Source organism: Apaloderma vittatum, unplaced genomic scaffold (genome assembly GCF_000703405.1).
Source record: "Apaloderma vittatum isolate BGI_N311 unplaced genomic scaffold, ASM70340v1 scaffold39666, whole genome shotgun sequence".
Taxonomy (NCBI): Eukaryota; Metazoa; Chordata; class Aves; order Trogoniformes; family Trogonidae; genus Apaloderma; species Apaloderma vittatum.
The window spans coordinates 1-20,598 of NW_009721937.1; the positions used below are offsets into that span (position 1 = coordinate 1).

At 37.6% G+C, this 20,598-nt stretch overlaps 1 protein-coding gene across 1 annotated transcript in view; it reads left to right on the top strand.

Annotated features, from left to right (window-relative positions):
* The first annotated feature begins 1,466 nt into the window (after nt 1-1,466).
* PRKD3 (protein kinase D3) overlaps nt 1,467-20,598 on the top strand; it is a 24,451-nt gene continuing 5,319 nt past the window's right edge. Inside the window, exons 1-10 of the mRNA XM_009871579.1 lie at nt 1,467-1,593; nt 2,308-2,474; nt 3,916-4,105; nt 6,689-6,766; nt 8,793-8,976; nt 10,554-10,677; nt 12,874-12,951; nt 14,542-14,818; nt 17,909-17,961; nt 18,322-18,394. Of these exons, the coding sequence (XP_009869881.1) occupies nt 1,554-1,593; nt 2,308-2,474; nt 3,916-4,105; nt 6,689-6,766; nt 8,793-8,976; nt 10,554-10,677; nt 12,874-12,951; nt 14,542-14,818; nt 17,909-17,961; nt 18,322-18,394 (1,264 nt within the window). The 5' untranslated portion in view covers nt 1,467-1,553. The remainder of the gene's footprint in view (nt 1,594-2,307; nt 2,475-3,915; nt 4,106-6,688; nt 6,767-8,792; nt 8,977-10,553; nt 10,678-12,873; nt 12,952-14,541; nt 14,819-17,908; nt 17,962-18,321; nt 18,395-20,598) is intronic.

Genomic DNA, 20,598 nt, shown 5'->3' on the forward strand with positions numbered 1-20,598 from the left:
ATAATTATAATAATATAAAATTATTAAAAGTATTGAAGCTGAAATGCAGGTAAGATTTGGAATTTGCTCTTCTAACCCCGTTGTTGGCTTTCTCTTGCTTAGATCTGTCTTTTTGTTCTGTTGCTTTTGTCAATGATGGTTTATACTGCTAAAAGGCTTCATACAGACATAGCTGCTGAATCATACCTTTAAGGACAGACTCTTAAGGGTTATTGTAATGCTTGAAAACATATTTTTTTTTAAAATAATAAAGTCCTTTAGAAAGGTGGTTATTAACCTGCAGTACTCTTCAATGAGTACAAGCCCACCCCAACCTTAACTGATTTGAATTGTATGTTTTTCGTCAATACTCTTTCAAATTCAACCAAAAGCTGTCTGCAGTTAAACTACAAATAAAAGCTGGATTAGTATCAAGCAGTTCTTTCAGACTTTGAGGATTAAGTGCCAAACTGAGATTACATTCTAGACAGAGAGATGTCTTGGCTGTCATGGGGTTAGATTTGTAAATTGGACCAATAAAATATGGTTTCCAGAGTCATAAGGCTGAGTTCCTTGGCTGCATTTCAGGACCTGCTGTTCTAGGCATGTCCAGGGTGTTCGGTAGTTGATCATCTTGGTTTGAGCTTTTCATTGCTTCTGGTGAGTGGCATATTTGGGAAATTTGTCATGTGTGCTGCCTCTTGACATTCTCTGACAATTGCCTTATAAACAGATGGACTAACAGAAACTGAAACATTTTGAAGATATGTAAATCTCTTTCAGTAGGATTTTACAAGTGAGATAGGAGAATCTGAATATGAATTGTTAGTACATATTTGGTCAAAGAATAGTAGCCATCGGGGCAAGGTAATGTTGGTGTAAACTACTACTTCTTTCTTTTTCTTTTTTTTCTTCCTTTTCATTCCAAAGAATGAAATAAAATTTAAATATATCTATGCTTGTTTAAGAAAAAAAACATTACTAGTGAAGTTTCCAGTGTTCCACGGAAGCTCTGTCCACAGTTCTGTTTTGATACACAGAGTTCAAACTAATAGACTTTTAGTGAAAAGGTCCTGTAGAAGATAAAAATCTAACCTGTACTGTACTTCCTTTGAAAATTGTATAGTTTACAGAACAGCTTGAAAATAAAGTTGCTCTTTCAAATGTTTACTGTTAAGTTGCTTTTAGCAAAGCTTGTTGTATTTGCATTCTCAGCTCAGTGGGGTTTTCAGCATTGTGACTCATACTGTTGATAAGTTGTGGCCATTAGCGTACAGAATCCAACGGATTTTTTCCTCAACAGAAAAATGTACCAAAAATATATAATCTTCTAAGTGCATGCTTAAATGTACACTAAAATGCTGCTGCCTAAACAGGTCATTAGTGTTCTTTGAATCTGCCATTTTTAAAACAACATATTCTTTCCGTAAATCCTTGTTGATCCTGTGGCAAGAACCATAACTTACTGCAATTTTTTAAAAGCTTTGGCTACAGTTGAAGATTTCCAGATTCGTCCTCATGCACTTTATGTGCATTCCTACAAGGCTCCTACTTTTTGTGACTACTGCGGAGAGATGCTTTGGGGTTTGGTACGACAAGGATTAAAATGTGAAGGTAAGTCTGTAACTTTTAGTGTATTTTTATGTGTGTATATCCATATAATGTTAGGAAGAAGAAATTGTATCTTGTTTGATGTGTTAGCACGTGATAAATGTGGTGTTTCAGAGTCAGAGGGGTTGTGTGTCAGGAAACCTGAGTTCTGGCATTAATGCAAACTGTGTATGACCTTGGGCAAATGACTTAAAAAGCATTCTCGTTTCTGGCTTTGAAAAAAACCAACCAACCAGTTAGCTTACAAATGTGTGTGTTCTTTGCACAAGAAGCACGTACTTTGGAGAGGCTCCCAAAGGGGAATCCCTTTCCTTATGGCCTTCATCCAGCTGGCTGTGGAGTGCTCCGCAGCCTGCTGTCAGGTACCGACACCGCCTGCTCACTTGGCTTCTCTTTGGCTTTTGTGCTCTGAAGCGAGGGAGTGATGAAAATCTCCTGGTGGGAGGACAAGTGAGGAGAGTGATCATCTGCTTCCGAGTCTTAGACCTTGTTTCTAGAGCTGGGCTTGCTGGAGACAAGTGTTAGAGCAAGTAGTACAAAAAAAGCTGTTTCTGTGCGTCAAGAACACTAAAAAAGTAGAATTTAACAGAACTATCTATTTGTGCCTTTATAATTTTTCTGGATCATCTTTTTAACCACTTAATCAAAATATTAGTACTATTTTTGTTACTTGGAATGTTGGGAGGTTTTTTATCTAAAAAAAAAAATCTCTTTCAGGTTGCGGATTAAACTACCATAAGCGATGTGCCTTCAAGATTCCAAATAACTGCAGCGGAGTGAGAAAGAGACGTCTGTCTAACGTGTCTTTGCCAGGAGCAGGGCTGTTGGTTCCAAGACCAGCACAAGCTGAATACACGTCGTCTGCGTCTGAAGAAGTATGTAATGTGAAAGGGACGACAATTTCTGATTTCAAATCCTTTAACCTCCAGGGAACTAGATAGTGCTGCAAGTGGCTTATACTGAATATGAGGCAGTTGAGCTTAAGCATTGTTGTCGGTTTTAGTTAATTGTTAAATCTAGTGAGCCTTACAATGTGATGCTTACTGGTAACTTAGTACTGTGAGAAATGAAATGGAAAGTAAATTATAACTTTTATGTATAATTTTGTTATTAGCCTGCCACTCATAGTTATGTGAACTCTGAGAACTCAGGAATGATAAAACCTTGCCTTTTTTTGTGATACAGATTAATTCTGTAATTGTAGTATCAGTATAGAACAGTTCCTTGGATAAATCAATACAAATTATAAACTGTTATGCTGGAATTGGAGAGAGTGTTCGTGATACACTGGTAAGCTTTCCATAGAGTTAATTTAAAAAAAAAAAAAAAAAGGCATATCAAGGAGAGTGTAGGGGATGAAGGTCTTACAGTAAAAACAGTCATCCATAGTAGTTCTTCATTATAACTGTTTTGGTGGTTGCTGAAAGGTTATCGATTGTGCTGCAACTATATTGGGATCCGTTAGATACATTTGTCCATTGCTGCTTTCATGGTCGGGTAGAAGCAGTGCCTTTGACAGTCTTTCCTGCTTATCTAGTTCTATTACTTACCAGTGCAACAATTCTTACTGTACTTTAAAATATAATTATATGGATTGTTTACTTCAATACCATGGATTTTTTAGCTAGCACCTGCAAAGCCTTGAGTTGTGAAAATATTTATTTGGATGTTTATGACTGTTGGTAAGATTTATTCAGTGAACATAAAATCATAGCAGTTTCTCCTATCACTGAAATTAACTTTATGATTTCTACACCTGGTTTTAGTACCTCCCTGGAGCCTTGTCTTCTCCGGGCTGAACAGCCCCAACTCTCTCAGCCCGTCCTTGTAGGAGAGGTGCTCCAGCCAGCCCTCTGATTGTTTTTGCGGCCCTGGACTGGCTCTGCCCATCAGATCTATCTCTCTCCAGTTTAGAGAGAAGGATGTTTTGGGAGACCATGTCAAAAGCCTTAGAGAAGTCCAGACAGATGACGTGTAGCTCTTCCCTTGTCTGCTGATGTAGTCACTCCATCACAGAAAGCTGGTTAGACAGGCCTTGCCCTTGGTGAAGCAATGCTGGCTGTCTCAGATCACCTCCCTGTCTTCTCTGTGCCATAGCATAGCTTTTATAGCTTTTAGGAGGATCTGTTCCATAATCTTCTGAGGCACAGAGGTGAGGCTGACAGGTCAGTGGTTCCCAGGGTCCTCCTTTCTACCCTTTTTAAAAACGAGTGCAATATTTCCATTTTTCCAGTCACCAGGGTTTTCACCTAGCTGCCAAGACTTTTCAAACTCAGGGCAGTAGACCTATTTTGGTGCAAATTGTGTATACCTTCTTTATTCCAGCGCTGCTGCCCAGAACCTAGTAAGCGGATTCCTTCCTGGAGTGGCCGTCCTATCTGGATGGAGAAGATGGTGCTTTGCAGGGTGAAGGTTCCGCACACCTTCGCTGTTCACTCCTACACTCGTCCCACCATATGTCAGTATTGCAAACGGCTGCTCAAGGGCCTTTTTCGCCAAGGAATGCAGTGTAAAGGTAAAACGTGCATTGCACGTTTCTCTGAAAAATAAGATTTAATCATATGTAGACTGGGAACACTGTAATTCTAGCAGGGTAATTCTAAATTAATAAAAATAGGAAATACTTCCTTTTGTTCAGTATCTGTCTTCAAGACTCATCACAAAAGAATTTGTAAGTTTCAATTATATTATTCTAGTGGAGAATGGTTATTATCTTTTGAAAAAATTTTATGCACGTAGGTGCCTTTCCTGCACTAGCTAGGACTTCATCAGCTGCATGTTTTTTCTTTAGCATATATTATGATGCATAACTTCAGTTCTCAGGCTTTTCCATACAGTTCCCAGGGCATGACTATGACATTGTGATCTTCTTCCAGCTCTTTATTGCTGGATAGTGCAGATTTGACAGCTTTGTTGCAGGAAAGAAAACAGTAGTAATGAGTCATAAACATTAATATGGAAAGAACTTTCCATTTCTCTCGTGCGAGTTTGTCAGATCTGAATACCAGAGGTCAACTTTTTGAAAAAGGTCACTTAATACACTTGCAATTTCCTTAAGTAGAGGAGAGCAAAAATTATAAGCTTATAGCTGTGTTAACTTTCTTTTGAAAAAAAATACTGCTGTGTCATGTAAGCAAGTAGTTTGGTCTTTCTTTGTTTGTTTATTAATTTACGCTGTTCATAGTCTGTCTGAAATCTGCATCCTGAACTGGTTTTGATTTTATTTTTTTAGTCAGTGTGTCTCTTAGATACATGTAATGCATAAATAATGAAGCCTGAAAAAGCTGCTTTGCATCTTTAACATCTGGATGCTGCTGACCATATACAGTTGTTGTGACTGTATATCCAGTGAACAAGTGGTGAACAAGGAGAGTGAATGACACTGGCTAAAAAGAGCATTTATGTATGGAAAACAAGGCTAGGGAAATATTATATATACACACAAACCAGAAATAACTGTATTAATCCGTTCATGCAGTATGACCCTGTACGTGTTCTTAGTATATCAGGAATTGATATCAAACCATCAAAATATTTTCATACTCCTTTCTCCCACAAATTCTTAAGATTTTCCACTGCCTTCCTTGTGCACATTTCCAAAGCTTGGAGTCTTTCAACAGTCTTATGTTCCTGAGCACCCATAAGATCCCCTGGATTTCTTGAATTCATCCAGGCTTCTGCTTGGACTCTGAGAATGATCTGTGGGATGCTAAAACTGTATTTGTGGTAATAAATGTGCCTAGGAACATTCCTGAACACTGAGGTCAACTGGGACAAAATGACCCGTGCTCATGAACAAGTTTTCTTAGCATCCCAGCCTTGGTGGCTGTATGCAGGCTGCCTGTTGGGAACAATTTCATGGAATCCTTTGATTTATGAACTAGACCTGGGAACTGTTTGGGATTGTGACAGTGCTGCGGGCCAAAAGCATACTAGGGCATGTTTCGAACTGTTTAATAGACTAGAGGGTTGCATTGCAGTATCCAGGAATGTTTCCGGACATAGTTTAATTTAATAGGATTGACTCGCTCTTAGTCTTTCTAGTTCTGTGGCAGGGTTTGAAGTGTCTGTTTCGGCCCCCTTAAAGCTAGTAGAGTAACCATATTGCATCATATAGAATGAAAAAGCTGCTACAGAAAGGATGGTTCATTGGTCTCCTAGGGTGCTTCCATGTAGGCTACTCAGAAACTGAACAGGATTGTATTTTGCTCAAGGGTTTGGTTTCTCTGCCACTAAAAATTTGAGGAGAATGATTTTTTTCTTGTCTATGCTTAAAAGGAAAGTACAGTGAACTTTCTTTGGATAGCAGAAAGGGACTAACTTATCACTTTGAAAACAGTTAAGGATGCAGTAGGGGGTTTTGTAATTCATGATGTCGATACAGAGTTGAAAATTATGGCGGTGCTCCTAATAAAGGAAATTCCTATTAATACGAGTAATTTTGTGTGACGGATTTTGTTCAGTAGGCTGCCTCTGACACCTCAGATGCAAAACTGGCACGCATCCAGGTTAGATTCCATCTCCATGTCAGGTAGATCTGGACATAATATTATTTTGTCTGCCTTGTGTTGACACGCAGAAATGGACCCTCAGTGTTCAGCCAAATCACCAAGCTGAATGTTAGCGGAGCTGGACTTTGGGATTTATGGCAGAGCACACTTGCTCTGTGACACAGGTGTGTGATCCTAAAGGCTCTTCCAATGGCTGCAGGTCTTAGGCAGCAGGTGGGGAAGAACGGTATAGATGAGACGTTTAAATCATACAGCAATGGAATAAAGGATGTGGAACAGATAAGAGGATGGGAGAAATTACATCATAGTGGAAAAAATAATTACAGAGAAAGCTAGAGAAATAGAAAACTGTTTTGTACTGGAAGGGGAGGTGCTGACATAATGAATAGTGACGGGGCAAATCAACATGTGACATCAGGATAAGACGTTAATTTCCTTCTGGAGATAACCTCATTGATGCTGTCTTGAGTTACATGCAAATGTATTACTCTGAACTGAAGCTTGTGATGGAAGTAGCAGATGATAGAATGACAGTATAAAGTATAAGTAAGATTCTGGTATTGTGGACTTATTATCTTCTATTTTAGATTGCAGATTCAACTGTCACAAACGCTGTGCGTCTAAAGTACCTAGAGACTGTCTTGGAGAGGTGATTTTCAATGGAGGTAAGATGAGAAACATGCTTTCAAATACTGACAGGTCTTAGGAGGCTTTAACAGTATGTATTAGCTTGTGGTTCTCCCATCTTTGAATATTTTGTGTCTTTTTTTTATCTTCCCATCTTTTTCACTTGAGATTGGTGACAATTAAAAAGATTCACTGTAAAACTTAATACTCTGGTGATTTTGATATTACTTAATCAGTCTTGGCAAGTACATATTCTTTCCTTGAAATTGCTCACAGAAATAAATGAAGAAGCATTCTCAATGCAAAAAAATTAAACATCAATTGTGATCAGTCTGCTTGTTGCTCACCATGAAATATCTATTTTTGAATGTTAATATCTGAAGACAGGTACCATTTTTGCGACTTTCTCATATTAATGATTTTTAGTGGCCAGAGTTAGTCTAGCAGTTTGAAGTAAAAGAGAAAAAAAACCAAGCCAAACCAAACAAAAAAGCCTACTTATGTGGGTTATGAAGATCTGTATTCTGAATAGACCTCACAGAGTTGAAAGAGGAAGGTGGGGAACAGTATTTGGAAGAACATGCTTTTGAGGGGAGTGGAGTTGGTGACATGCAGCAGATCACACCAAACTGTACAACTTGAGTCGAAGGCCTGGGCAGCAGCCCTATTAGCCAGTGGGTCCTTTGCCGTTGCACAGCGTATCCCATCCATTCACGCCTGCCTTCTCCAGCAACGATGCTCTTGCCTGGGTCTTGGATTTGGTGGCCATGAACAATAGAGTGTTACGTGTTGTTGCAGCCCACTTTCACCACCCTTGTGATGCTAGGGTGCCAGCTGTAGTTTGGGAACTGCAGTTCTTGTGTGGACATAAGGAGTTGTTTATATTTTGTTCTTTCTCCCACCCGTAAATGGAGCTCTCCTCAGACAACAAAAATAAAAAGGCTACAGATGAAAGTACACTGATGGAATACTCCATCCAGCTCTGGAGCCTCCAGCAGAAGAACATGGAGCTGTTGGAGCAGGTCCAGAGGAGGGCTGCAAAAATGATCAGAGGACTGGAGCACCTCTCCTACAAGGACAGTCTGAGAGTTGGGATTGTTCAGCCTGGAAAAGAGAAGGTTCTGGGGAGAACCTTATAGCAGCCTTCTAGCACCTGAAGGGGGCCTGCAAAAAAGCTGGAGAGAGACTGCTTACAAGGGCTTATAGAGATAGGATGAGGGGCAAGTGTTTTAAACTAGAGAAGGGTAGATTTGCGTTAGACATTAGGAAGAAGCTCTTGACTGTGAGGATGGTGAGGCACTGGAACAGGTTGCCTGGAGAAGTTGTGGATGTCTCATCCCTGGAAGTGTTCAAGGCCAGGCTGGATGGGGCTTTGAGCAACGTGGTCTAGTAGGAGGTGTCCCTGCCTGTGGCGGTGGGCTTGGAACTAAATGGTCTTGAAGGTCCCTTCCAACTCAAACCGTTCAATGAATCTATGATTTTTATGTCTTAATGCTTAGTTTTCCACAGTGCAAGTTGTACAGCTTTTGGAAACTTAAAACTTTTGCCAGCAGGGATGCAAGTGAGATCTGTTCTGCCATTCTTCTTTCACGCAATACCACAACTCCCCTTTTCTCTCTTTTTTTTCTTTTTTTTTTTCCCCCCCCTTCTCCACAGGGGCAGCAAGGACAGAGTTGGGTTTCTGATGACGAAGAATATCATTTGCACAGGAATAATGCTCTGGGTCATCTCTAGCCATTGAAAGGTTACTTTGTACTGATTACTTGTGGAACAGGAAGAGATTTAGGTTTCAGCCTTAAGCTTGTCACTCCATTTATTTCAGTATGATGCTTGTTTTAGTTGGTTTCTGTTGTCCTGGCATTTGGCAAAACCAGATTGATAATGCTTATTAGCATACTCTGAATAATTTAGCAAAAACTTGAGGATTTTGTATATTCTGTTTGTACTTTTATGTTTTCTTGCATAGATGTGATCTGAAGAAGAAAATTTGTGGTTTTTATTTTTATTTTATTTGGTTTTTTTAAATTGTGTATTTGAAATATCTGAATCCTGTGTTGTTTCCAGAACCTGCTAGCCCAGGCCAGGACTTGGACATGCCAATGGAAGTTGATAGCAGTGAAATGAACAGCGAAAGCAGTCGAGGTCTGGATGATGCTGAAGAGCCCTCTCCTCCAGAGGACAAAATCTTCTTTATGGATCCATCCGACCTTGATGCAGACAAAGATGAGGAAGCTGTCAAAACCATCAGGTAGGGCATAAGGTTGATTTCTTTGCTCTAGATGTACTTTCCTCACTCTTGTGATTAACATATTTCTGATTGGCCCAGTTTTACTGCAAAAAGTGTTGGGTTTCCATTTGTGTTTGTTTTTCTTTTTTTTTTAACTTTAAAACGCTTTGTAAAGTTATCCTGTCAACAAAATCTGAAACATAAACAAACATAAATTAAAATAATACCATCTCCTATAATTGCAAAAAGTGCTGTACTATGACTGTTATCAAAGAAATAAAACTAGATTATCAAAACATAGCTTAACATGGCTAAAATGACTAAAGTCTTTGTGACTTTAGGCTAAAGTTAGTTACTGTTGTACATACGGTGATTTAAAATTAATTACTTGAGATATTTTAATACTCACATCATAGTTTATATGCATTTTAGGCCAAAGTTTTCTTTATCGTGAATGTGATTTTTCTGAAGTCTGTGATAATAGAAATATATGATAATTGTTACATAGGTCCCTTACATAGTTCCTTTAATCACGTTTGATCTTTTTACTTTATTACTCGAAACAGTTCCATCCTGATTTTCTCAAGTAATTCTTAGTAACATAAGAGTAGTTGTATTAGGTTGAACTAAAGGTCATTTTAGCTCAGGGCTTAATAGCAAATAAGCGAGGAAGAGCATACTGTGATACCTTCCTAATTTTCACTGATTTATAGCTTATGCACTTCCTGAGTTGGGAGTAGCATCTTTTTTTGTTGTTATTATTGTTTTACCTCTAAGTAGGATTTTTCCATTTATTTCTAATTGGATTTGAAGCAATTGAAGTTTTTGGCCTGTACAGTATCCTGTGGCAGCCAATTCTACAGTGTAACCCTGTGCTGTGTTAAAGCATCCTTACATTTTTGGTTTTCAATCTAGTTTGTGATTTCACGTGTTTACAAACATTTCTATTAGTGCCACATGTAGGAGCTTTGATGTTAACCATACAACTTGGTGGTTGACTCCATCCTCAGTGTTATTAAAACTTCTATGTTTAACTAACGTATTTAACCTGTATGTTTAATTCTGTCAGAATCTTAGAGATTGTCAGGTCCTTGTCTGCAGGACCATCAAAGTCTGTGAGCACTGATAAAATTTTCTAGTGCAGCTGTGATTTGAATTAACATACCCATGTTTATATTTTCATAAATTGAAAGTATGCTTAGATAGGGTCCTTCATTAATGTAATAACAATATTAAGTAGCTTAGTCAACTTACGCAGACAAGAGAAAATAATAACAATGCTGATGTTAATTATATTTTTATGCTGATTCAGACCAGCAGTCTCAGCTAATTGTTTTGAAAGAGGATGATGTCTGTGCGTGTCCTCACTGCAATGTATTCCTTCTGTGTTCCATCAGATAGTTTAAGTACTGTAATATTTGCACTGTGAGAACTAGTGGGAGCTCAGATACCTTACGAATTTCATCTGTCAATGAAATTTGTATGGTAAAAAAGATGCCTGTTCCAGAAAATTATGGGCTAAAAGTGTAGTACCAGTATAATTGCGGTACTGTTGTATTTCAACATGTTAAATATTGACTGTTGTATCTTTTTTTTAGTCCTTCAACAAGCAATAATATTCCTCTCATGAGAGTTGTACAGTCGATCAAGCACACAAAGAGGAAGAGCAGTACGATGGTGAAGGAGGGATGGATGGTTCACTATACCAGTAGAGACAATCTGGTCAGTGACTTCAATTTCTTCCTGCATTAAATTATTTTCCAAAACCAGTGTATTTTATTTCTCTTATTTAGATATCCTTATTTACAGTATCATTTGAAAGAACTTATCCATGATGTTCACTGAGAAACTGTAGTTTATTCACAGCTGGTGATTCAGCAGTACTTTTCTTACTCGCTTTTAAGAGCAGGAGTATCTTTAAATTGTCTCAGATTGCACGTTTCAGATTTCAGCTTTCCTGAGATGATAATTTGAAGCCATTTGCTTATGTCTTCTTTCTGTTTAGAAATTGAGCTAAATACTTGTATCAGTGATTTTATTTTACTACCTGGAAAGGTGGAAGCCAGTACAAAATGATGTGTACTTAAATGGTTGACGCTATTATTCTAATGATCTCCATGTTTGTAAATATTTATGTGTGGATAAGGAAGCCCTTCATTCTGTCAGCAATTCATTCTATCTAAAAGTAAACATTAAACCATCTCCCCCAAACTCACTATTTTGCTTGATGTAAGTGGAATAGAGTTCTGGCTTGACTGTATATCCTTCGATATGCAAGCATCCTCCAAAAAGACTGTCATTTGTTTCCAGTGCTATCAATAATCATCTCTTAATTAAACCTTCTTAGGCAAGCTCCTTGGTTTTGTGTAATGAGGAGGAAGATAAGGGAAAGTAACTGAGTTCCTAAAGAGTTGTCTTATAGGAGGGGGTGAATTCTTTTGTCTTTTGGTAGATGAATGAAAAGGATGAAGTCAAAAAGTTCCCAGATCTTGTGAAGCACATTGTGTCATGTTAAGACTGTTCAGAAGTCTGATTGAAGGCAACTTCAGGCTAAGGGCTGATAATAGTCAACTCAAGTTACTGTAGTATTTTTACTTTTTGAGATTATCAACTGAGCAGACCACTGCAAGTGGTTTGTCAGAAACTGCCTTACAAAGCATTTCTTTAAACTACAGTTTGCTAATACCTAGCTGTATTTATCACAAATCAAATTAAGTACCTAAGTGTATTTCAGGTGAGATGCCAGCCAAGGCTATTTAGCAGACACAATTATCATCAGTTGGCTATGGAAAAACTAAGGCCAGGTAACAGATAAGGACTAGTTCGAGCAAAACTGTTCAGGACAGACCTGGCATTTGACTCTGATGTAGGAGATGACAGATTTCTGAATCCCTGGTTGAGTTACCAACCTGTTCCTTATTTCCTGCCCGCCTCCCCCAAAGTCTTCCCTGATTCATGTTTTAAGAAAAAGCATGTACATCTAAAGGACGGATTCACCCTTAGGCTTTCACAAGGTTTCCGTGCAGTGCTGGCTGGGTGCTCTATTTAGTTAAATCCATTCATGACCTAGCTTTCATTGTCTAACTGCTACCGGTAGTCTTAGCTTCCCTGTGATTAAGGTGATTTAAGCTCTGCTTATTATGTTTCAGACTTGGTTGTCCTAGGCCAGAGTTAAGGGGTTTGGGTTTTTGTCACAGAAAAATGAAAATTGATTTCTAACTATATGATCATAGTGCAAACAAAGCAAGTTAGATTCATGCAGCCAAATTAGCTTTCTAAAAGCTTTGTTTTGAAAAATGTTCTTCTTAAAATTACAAAGTAGTTACGTGCAGCAGCTTGCTTATATTAGTTTTTGCTGGAGAAGATGTTTCTCGTTGGTGGAGACTTCCAGAAATAGTCTGTCTTGATTTTTAATTTTTTTTTCCACCAGGATATTTTATCCGCTTGAGTCTCTTAATCTGTCTTGCCACAGCGTGCCTTTGACTTTCTAGAATTCTATGTTGACGAAAGAATTAAAAATCCGGTGAATCTGTGACTTGTTAGGCTTGCTCTGTTCTTTAACCCTTGCAATATTGGTGTGAGGGCACAGAGGGAGAGGGAGTGACTCCTGCTATTGTTACTAAATTGAAATAATTCAGGTTTTGTGAGTATATGCACCTGGAGTGAAACCTGTGTAGTTAAGTGGGTTTTAACTGCTGTTGTCACTGTAAGTGATTATTTTTTTTCTGTTTTGTGAAAATAATTTTTGAGCCTCTTGAGTTTTAAAAAATCTTTATACTCAAAATGTCTAAGATACCATTGCAGATTAACGTTAATCAATTATCTTGGTAATTTAAAGCATTTCTCATTTAAATAATCAGATAACAAAAGCCATACTAGTGATTCACTCCTTATGTTACTGTACTCTGCATTTTGTAGAGGAAAAGACATTACTGGAGACTGGACAGCAAATGCCTCACACTATTTCAGAATGAATCTGGAACAAAATATTACAAGGTAATTAATAATGATTAATAATTGTGTTGCACTTGATTTACCCAGGGCTTTATAGATCTGAAATGTACTTGTGAGCAGTATAAGTGTTATCTTCATTTTCTCATATTCTTTAATCAAAACTGTGACCAGGTCAATTGTTAGCGAAAGCTTGTCCATGAGAAGAACCAAGATGAACTCTGAGAAGTTACTTGCAGGTCCTGTTCTGATCCCCTTGAGTATGTCTCTGCCTACGTTTTAGATGTACTGTTCTCCTGAATTACCTAGCATATTAAACTGTCTTCATGATTACTGGAGAATTTGTTTTGGCTGCCAGTTTAATGGTTTGCATTCTGTAGGTAGTGACTGAAAGTTTGCATGCTTGTGTATTTTATTTTGAGGCTCCCAAAATTAAATTACTCCCAGCTGTACTACTGGAAATCACAAGCAAAATTTAGAGAAAGACTTACTGTGCAGCCTGGCATTATATAAATGAAGCCTATCAAGTTTAGTGTATTGTTCATATAGTAATGGTGGAATATTCAGAAAATGTGTTTGAATGTATAAACAGGATTTTTTTCCCTTTCTTGTCTTACACCTTTAGGTGGGGGTCCAAATCTTGCAGCTTCTTCCTTTATAACATCTCTAAGATCAAGCCTTTTCTCTGTACATCCAGCTAAACTTGCCCAGATCCTTTTCATCCCTATCTTGACCAATGCAGTCTCCTCTTCTCAGACCTCTCTGATACTTGTATTGCCCTGTGCATTCAAAACACAGCTGGTAAAATATGTTCCTTGCTTGTTCCTCCGTTATGTCACTGCTTTTAGTCCTTTAACTTGCTCCTTTGCACCCTTTTTTAACTGCTTAAGTCTCAGGTTATTTGTCATTGCTGTTAGAATAGTTCACGGTTTTTGCCTTTACGTTTATTTGCTCTTCATCAGCTACTGTCTCTTATCCCCGTAATGCCAGCCCGGAGTTCCCCTGCTTGTTCACTGCTCTTGCAAGTGGCGTGCCCCTGCCCTTGTACGTGCAATGTCCTCCTCCAGCTAACAGGAACTTGCAACCATTTCTTCCTTCAGATCTGTTCTCTAGTGCTGCTTGTACCCTAATCTGAAACTGCTAAGGTTGAGGAGTCAGTAGAAAATGTTAGTATGTACGAAATAGAATCTTTAACCCAAACATTTCAGATATGTGAAGCAGTGCTCGTAGAACCACATCCCCTTCTTAATGTTGTCTTGCTTTGCTTTTTTCCCCTGTCATGCTCTTCTCTGGCTCAGCTGTATAAACTGCAGGGGGAAAACAGTCATTCTGTAATTGCGCCTCAGTTGTGTGTGGTGGGAGTGTGTTTCATTCTGAATATAAATGCAGTCTGAGTAGAAAATGGTTGTAGAGAGCATTATGGTGGGGCTGGAAGTCTCTCTAGGGTTGTAAAGAGGAATTCAGAAAACTGGATGGGCAATGCTCATGCACAGTTTGACATTAGTTATGAAGCTTGGTATTCTGATACTTTGATATATTTGCTTTGATTTCTTTGCGAATGCTTTCAGTTTTGAGTATCAGTATATGAAAATATTACTTAATTTTCATTTTTTAATCTTTAATATTTTCCTTCAGGAGATTCCGCTTTCAGAAATTCTCCAAGTGACTCAGCCTCGAGATTTTTCAAACGTGGTGCAGGGCAGCAACCCTTACTGTTTTGAGATCATCACTGACACGATGGTGTACTTTGTTGGCGAAAACAATGGCAGCAGTCATCACAGTCCTGTTCTTGCTGCCTCCGGAGTTGGACTTGACGTAGCTCAGGGCTGGGAGAAAGCCATTCGTCAGGCTTTGATGCCAGTCACTCCTCAAGCTAGCGTTTGCACTGCTGCAGGACAAGGAAAAGACCACAGTAAGCAGGCAGACAAGGCACTGTTGTTCATATTCTGAAGCTGTTGATTGTAGAGATTCCTTTCAGAAAAGTGCTTGTTTAGAGTGAAGTACTGTCTGTCTGTTCTCCGCTAAACCAGGTCCATAATTTTGCACAAGTTGATGCTCAGGTTTGTGGAGGGTGGGCAAATCCTTTAATCTGTTGTAGCGGGAAGTAGTAGTAAAAGAATTAGATTTACAATATGAATGCATATTGCAGAGCTTTATTTTAGGAACATTAAGAACTTGCATGTAGGTGCTGGATGACCATAGTTTAGGTATTTCTAATATACTTGAACTAAATTTGGATGCTTTTTGATGTTATCCTCTCTCTATTTTTTAAAAACAAAAATTTGTGAGATATCAGTAGCTAAGAAGAAAAGGAGGATGTGATGCAATGTAAAGACTGCCCGTGACGGAAAGAACTTCTGTTCAGCTGTGGATAGTAATAAAAAGTATCCTGGTCTTCTTTTTATGCACATGCCCTCCTTTTCTGTCTCTGGCACAGGATCATATTCATTATCAAGGCTCCACTAAACTATATATTTTGTTCTTTCTCTTCAGACATCTCCTTGTTCCTTGCAACGACATTAGTTCACATTCTGTAGCGAGATTTATGCTTTCATTCTTTAGTTTCCTTTCATCTTCTGGCTACTCCATAACCTTCTTTTAGTGAAATTTTCTTTTGTGCAAGATTTTGAGATTAGTTTCTCTGTCTCTAGTATCTGTCTAGTCTGCAGGAGCAACAGTCAAGAATATGTAAATTGACCTGAAAGGGTAAACCATGAAATGCTAATACTGGCATCTGTATTTAACTGCAATGAAGAAACATACCTTTAAGATGGTACCTCATAACTGGCCTTATACTTACATAAAACACCACTTTCATTATTAAAGTTTTAGTTCTAAATATGTATATATATACACTTGCCAGTGCTCTTTTTTTTTCCTAGAACTAATGTTTACTGTTGCTGAGAGACTTGCAAAGACAGTTGCTTTTTCCAAAATCAGTATTTTTTTCAGATGTAAATAATAACATTTTTATATTAAAATTTGACAGTGGTAGGGAATAGAGCTGAAGGGGTAGATAAAGAGAGAAAGTATTTTAGCATGTTTAGGATTGTGGAAATAGAAGAAACTACTATGAGTTGTAGAGTAGTGTTTGCTTATTCTTAGACAACTCAGATTGTTTTTTAAACTCTAAAAAGCCCACACAAATGACCGTTAATCCTTCTTCTTCCTATATATTGTGAGCCATTACATGTATCCCAAGACCCTTTAAAAAAATTTTTAGTTAAAAACCAAAGCCCTCAAAGCCTCATATAGATTCTTTTAAATGAAAAGACTGAAAGAGGAGGGAGACATTGCTAGTGTTTTGAAATATGTGCAGCAGCAGGGAATTCGTAGTGTCAAAATGTCCACAAGACAGTAGCCAGTCAGTTTATGCCACATTCTGGACAGAAAGTAGCTAGAAATGAGGATGCTCTTCTGGTCTGGCCCATGAGAAAGAATGTTTTCTGACCTCGTATCTGGTGGTTGGAGTGGGATCTTGTTGAAAAGAGGAGACTAGTAAACTGTTACCTGCTATAGATTACACATTAAATCCAGGCATTACTCATTTTTTCTAGAAGTGACAGTTTTTTGCCCCTTACTCTTCTTATGCATTCGCAGACACTAGAAAAATGTATTTATTTGGAAGGAATAACTAAATCTCTTTACTTAGCAGGTGTTTTGTATTCTGTAGTCATCTGTGGATTAGATGACTCTTGTGTCAAAACCCTTATCTTCATGTTCTAGTTACCTTGTGTTGACCGTAGTAACTTTGTCTGCCACCTTCCTTGTTTCACCTTGTATTCCGTACTGTTGTTCCCATACAGACTTGAGTATAGTCAATGTTCAGTAGACATATGCAAGACTAAGACCAGTTCATACTTCAGATGCAGCGTTCAGCGTGTCTTTGAGAACTAGTAATTTTTGCTATCTTAAGTCTGTAAATTCCTTCTTTGAGGTAAAGAACAGGTGACAAAAATCAGGGAGACTTTTTTTTTTTGTTCTCTGAAATTATGTTTCTAAAGCTCAAGGCTCTTAGGGTAATCAAGGCTCTCTTCAAAATGATAGTAAATCTCTAGTATTTCTTTTATGCATCTTGTAGGTGAATTTGTTCTACTTTTTTTTTTTCCTTCTTTTTTTTAAAAGATAACAAATCATAGGTGCCTGTTTGTCTGAGGTGCTTCACCTTGGTCTGGAATTCAAAGGAAAAGGGTGTTTTCTGCCTTCCTTGATGTAACTTTTTGTTCATGCATCATAATATTGTGCCTGTAATGAAGACTTTGTGTCAGCATTTGCTGAAGGCTGAAAAATTCTCTATCTTTATCTGGTGCTTTTACTTGCAGATTATGCTTCCTAGACCTGCTCTCAAATTCCAAAGATTGATAGGCTTCTGTAGTTCGTCCATGAAAGACAGATTGTTTTCATCATGGGTTTTATTGTCGTGATTTTTTTTTAGTTATCAGGTCTTCTGTTATGTTATTTGTTTGGTTTGTTTCATTTTCTTCTGCATTAATTCTATATATCTTGATGCCACAGAATATTGTTAGTTATATTCATTTGACTTTAAGGTATCTGCCTGGTCATCTTCCCTGTATTTTTTCATATTCCTGCCAGAAACTTGTAGTAGTTTAATGAACTTTGATACAGTTGCTTCATTACTATTGCTTTTAGTTCTGACTTTTAAAGGCCCCTTCTAGCTCAACACATTGTATGATTCTATGATTTACCAGCTCTCTGTTGTGTACGCAGTTGTGCTGTTCTACTCTTTTTGCAGTCAGTGATATGACAAAAACATACAAATAATCCCAGCAAAACTCCCAGGGTTGTTTAATCTGTCTGTGAAATCTGAGTTCCAGGCTATGAGATTTCTGCAGAACATCAGTAAAAATCGTTTAATCTTTACTAGGTTAGAAGTCAGTAAGTCAGTAAGGATTTTTTTGTTGTTTGTTTGTTTTCCCCCACCTTTACTAGAGAAAGCCTGCCCTTCCTATTTACTTACTCAATTTTATCTTCTTTTTTGCAGAAGAGTTATCTCTGAGCATCTCTGTTTCCAATTGCCAGGTCCAGGAGAATGTGGTGAGTCCTGCATGTTGTATAATAGTGATGCTTATTGCCCTGGGTGTTACAAAGGAATTGGTAGTGACCCTGGGTGGATGGGAATGCCACCCTGGGGTGTTGTAACTAAAGAAGTCTGGGTTATATACAGGAAGCAATCGACTCACCTGGTGCAGGTGTTAGTTTGTATGAGTGTATGGCCGTGCTCCCAGCACAGCTAAGTTTGTTGTGTTTATTCCACTCCATTCAGGGTAACGATGGCCGCATTTACAGAGCTTCATTAATGTCAGATGCGAATGCAGTTAGTTGGTGCTAACGGATATGCTCATGAACATCCTGACTACTCCTGATATTTGTGATTTCTTTTTCTTTGTGCATTAGGATATCAGCTCTGTGTACCAAATATTTGCTGATGAAGTGCTGGGTTCTGGTCAGTTTGGTATTGTATATGGAGGTAAATTCCATTCCATTCCATTCCATTCCATTATGCACTTATTAAGGTAGAACATCTCTCTGCTGGATACCATTAGCCTTTGTGTATTTCCTTAGCTGTATCTAGAATGTCTAGGTGAAGCTTGTCTTGGGAAAAGTTCTGTTTGGGTTGCTTTGTGGTGTCTGCAGTTTTATATACAATATTTCTTACAAATGATTTTTTGTGTCTACTTTTGTATAGGCATCAAAATTAGTTTAGAATATGCATTGCATTTTGACCAGAGTTAAATATAAAGCAATCTCTAGTCTGAATTTGGCCTTGGTTAATGACGTGGGGGTTCTTAATTGCAAATTCTAACACTGTTGTCTATATTATACAATATTAGAAGTCATGTATGAGACTGTCAGTTATGCCTGTTTTTAATGATATCTTAAGAGATGCAGCCAAAAGCAATTAGGAAAAATACATATTTTAGTTCATGGCTTGGCAGTATTTATGCAAACATACTGACATATTTAATGCAAACAGTTTTGCTACAAATTTCTCTAAGCAGAATAAAGGGAGGAACTCTTTGTCAAGAGATCTTGGTTTTTGGTTTCAAATGTAGTTTTATCACTTTGTTTCTAAAAGCTTATATTGCAACATATAACTTCTTTATAGTATGTAATCACAAAAAAGGAGAAATACTAGAAATGCATCGTATGAGCTCTGTTTCTATTTTTTTGGTGTTTTTTTTTTTTTTAATCTGATGTGTTATATCTCAAGTGTTGAGAAAGCCACAGACTACAAATCTGTAAAGAAAGAAAAAGTGAAAACTAGTGATTTAGAAGTGGTAACCTTTCTACTTCTGTCGTGTTGTCTTTCTAGTTAGGAAGTATTGTGGCGATGATTTTTCTGTGTGCCAAATACTTTTCTCTATTACTTCTGAACTGCTTGGTGGAAACGCAGTTTGATGGTCTGGTTTTACATCACTCTTGGGAGAGGTCTAGTTTTGCTCCCTCTATTTCTTAAAGCATAGTGTGCATGAAAGTGTGCTCCTTATCTCATGAACAGAACATGCACAAATGCAATATTTTAATGTTTTGATTTTATTTCTGTGTGTATACTCTCCTAAATTGCTTTCTGGATAAATCTCAGCTTTGTATTTTGCACAATTCAATGCTTATAAACATAGTAAATGCTCATTAAAGGCTTTTATTATATGGATTATTTTTTACTTAATATGATACCTTTAAAACATGTAGATATGCATACTCAGTTTATTAAGATAAAATCGCAGGCTGAATGAGGAAGAAAAGAGAATTCAAAAGAATATTCTTTTGCTGGCGCTGCACACTGCTTAATTGTTGCTGATGTTTGGAGAGACTGGATCTATAAACTAGTAATATTTGCTTTTCCCCACTCGCATAGGCTTACTGAAATAATGGTAAAAAATCTTTTATTTTAAAGTTTGTTTCCATTATTGCATTTTTGCTTGTTTGTGTTTTTTTTTGGTTTTTTTATGTGTGCGTGTCCTATTCTCAACAAACGTTTACAAGTTGTAAATCAAGAAGTTATATTATATTGATATCCAACTCCCGTTTCTTTCAGTGAGAACAGTTTCCCTCTTCTTTACCTATTTTGTTTGGTTTTGAAGGGCCTGAAAAACGGACACAGAAAAAATATTTGTGACAGTTTGCTACTGATGTAAAACTTGCACTGAAACTTAGGTGGTTGTGTTTTACTTAGGAAAAGGTATTTCCAAGCTGCTTTTCTATTAATCCTTCTTCGTGTTCAGTTTTTAGCTCTAGCTTAGCTTCCTGTAGCAAAGCGTTTTGTTAGTTTGGTGATTTTGCTTTACGTTCTCTTGCAAATGAGTCTCCTGAGTTTTGCATCTAGTTTGTAATTGATGGAGTTTTTGCAACATTTCAGTATAGTTTGGTGTCTAGCGGAGCTACGGTAATATTCCCTGAATCAAAGGATTTTATTTAAATTACGACTGAGTGCTGTGATTTTCTAATATTTTGCCTAAAAATTGCTGATTTGTTACAGACAAAATGACGAACCCCCGCAGATCTGTAATAGCAATGTGCGTACCTGACAGCAGAGTAGTAACTAGTTTAAATGTATCTACAACACTCCTGTTGAGGCTGATCACTTCTTGTTACTCATATACCATATTTCTATTAAATATAAGTAGAAATATAGTAATATTGTACATATATACTTTTTTTCCCCAGAAAGGA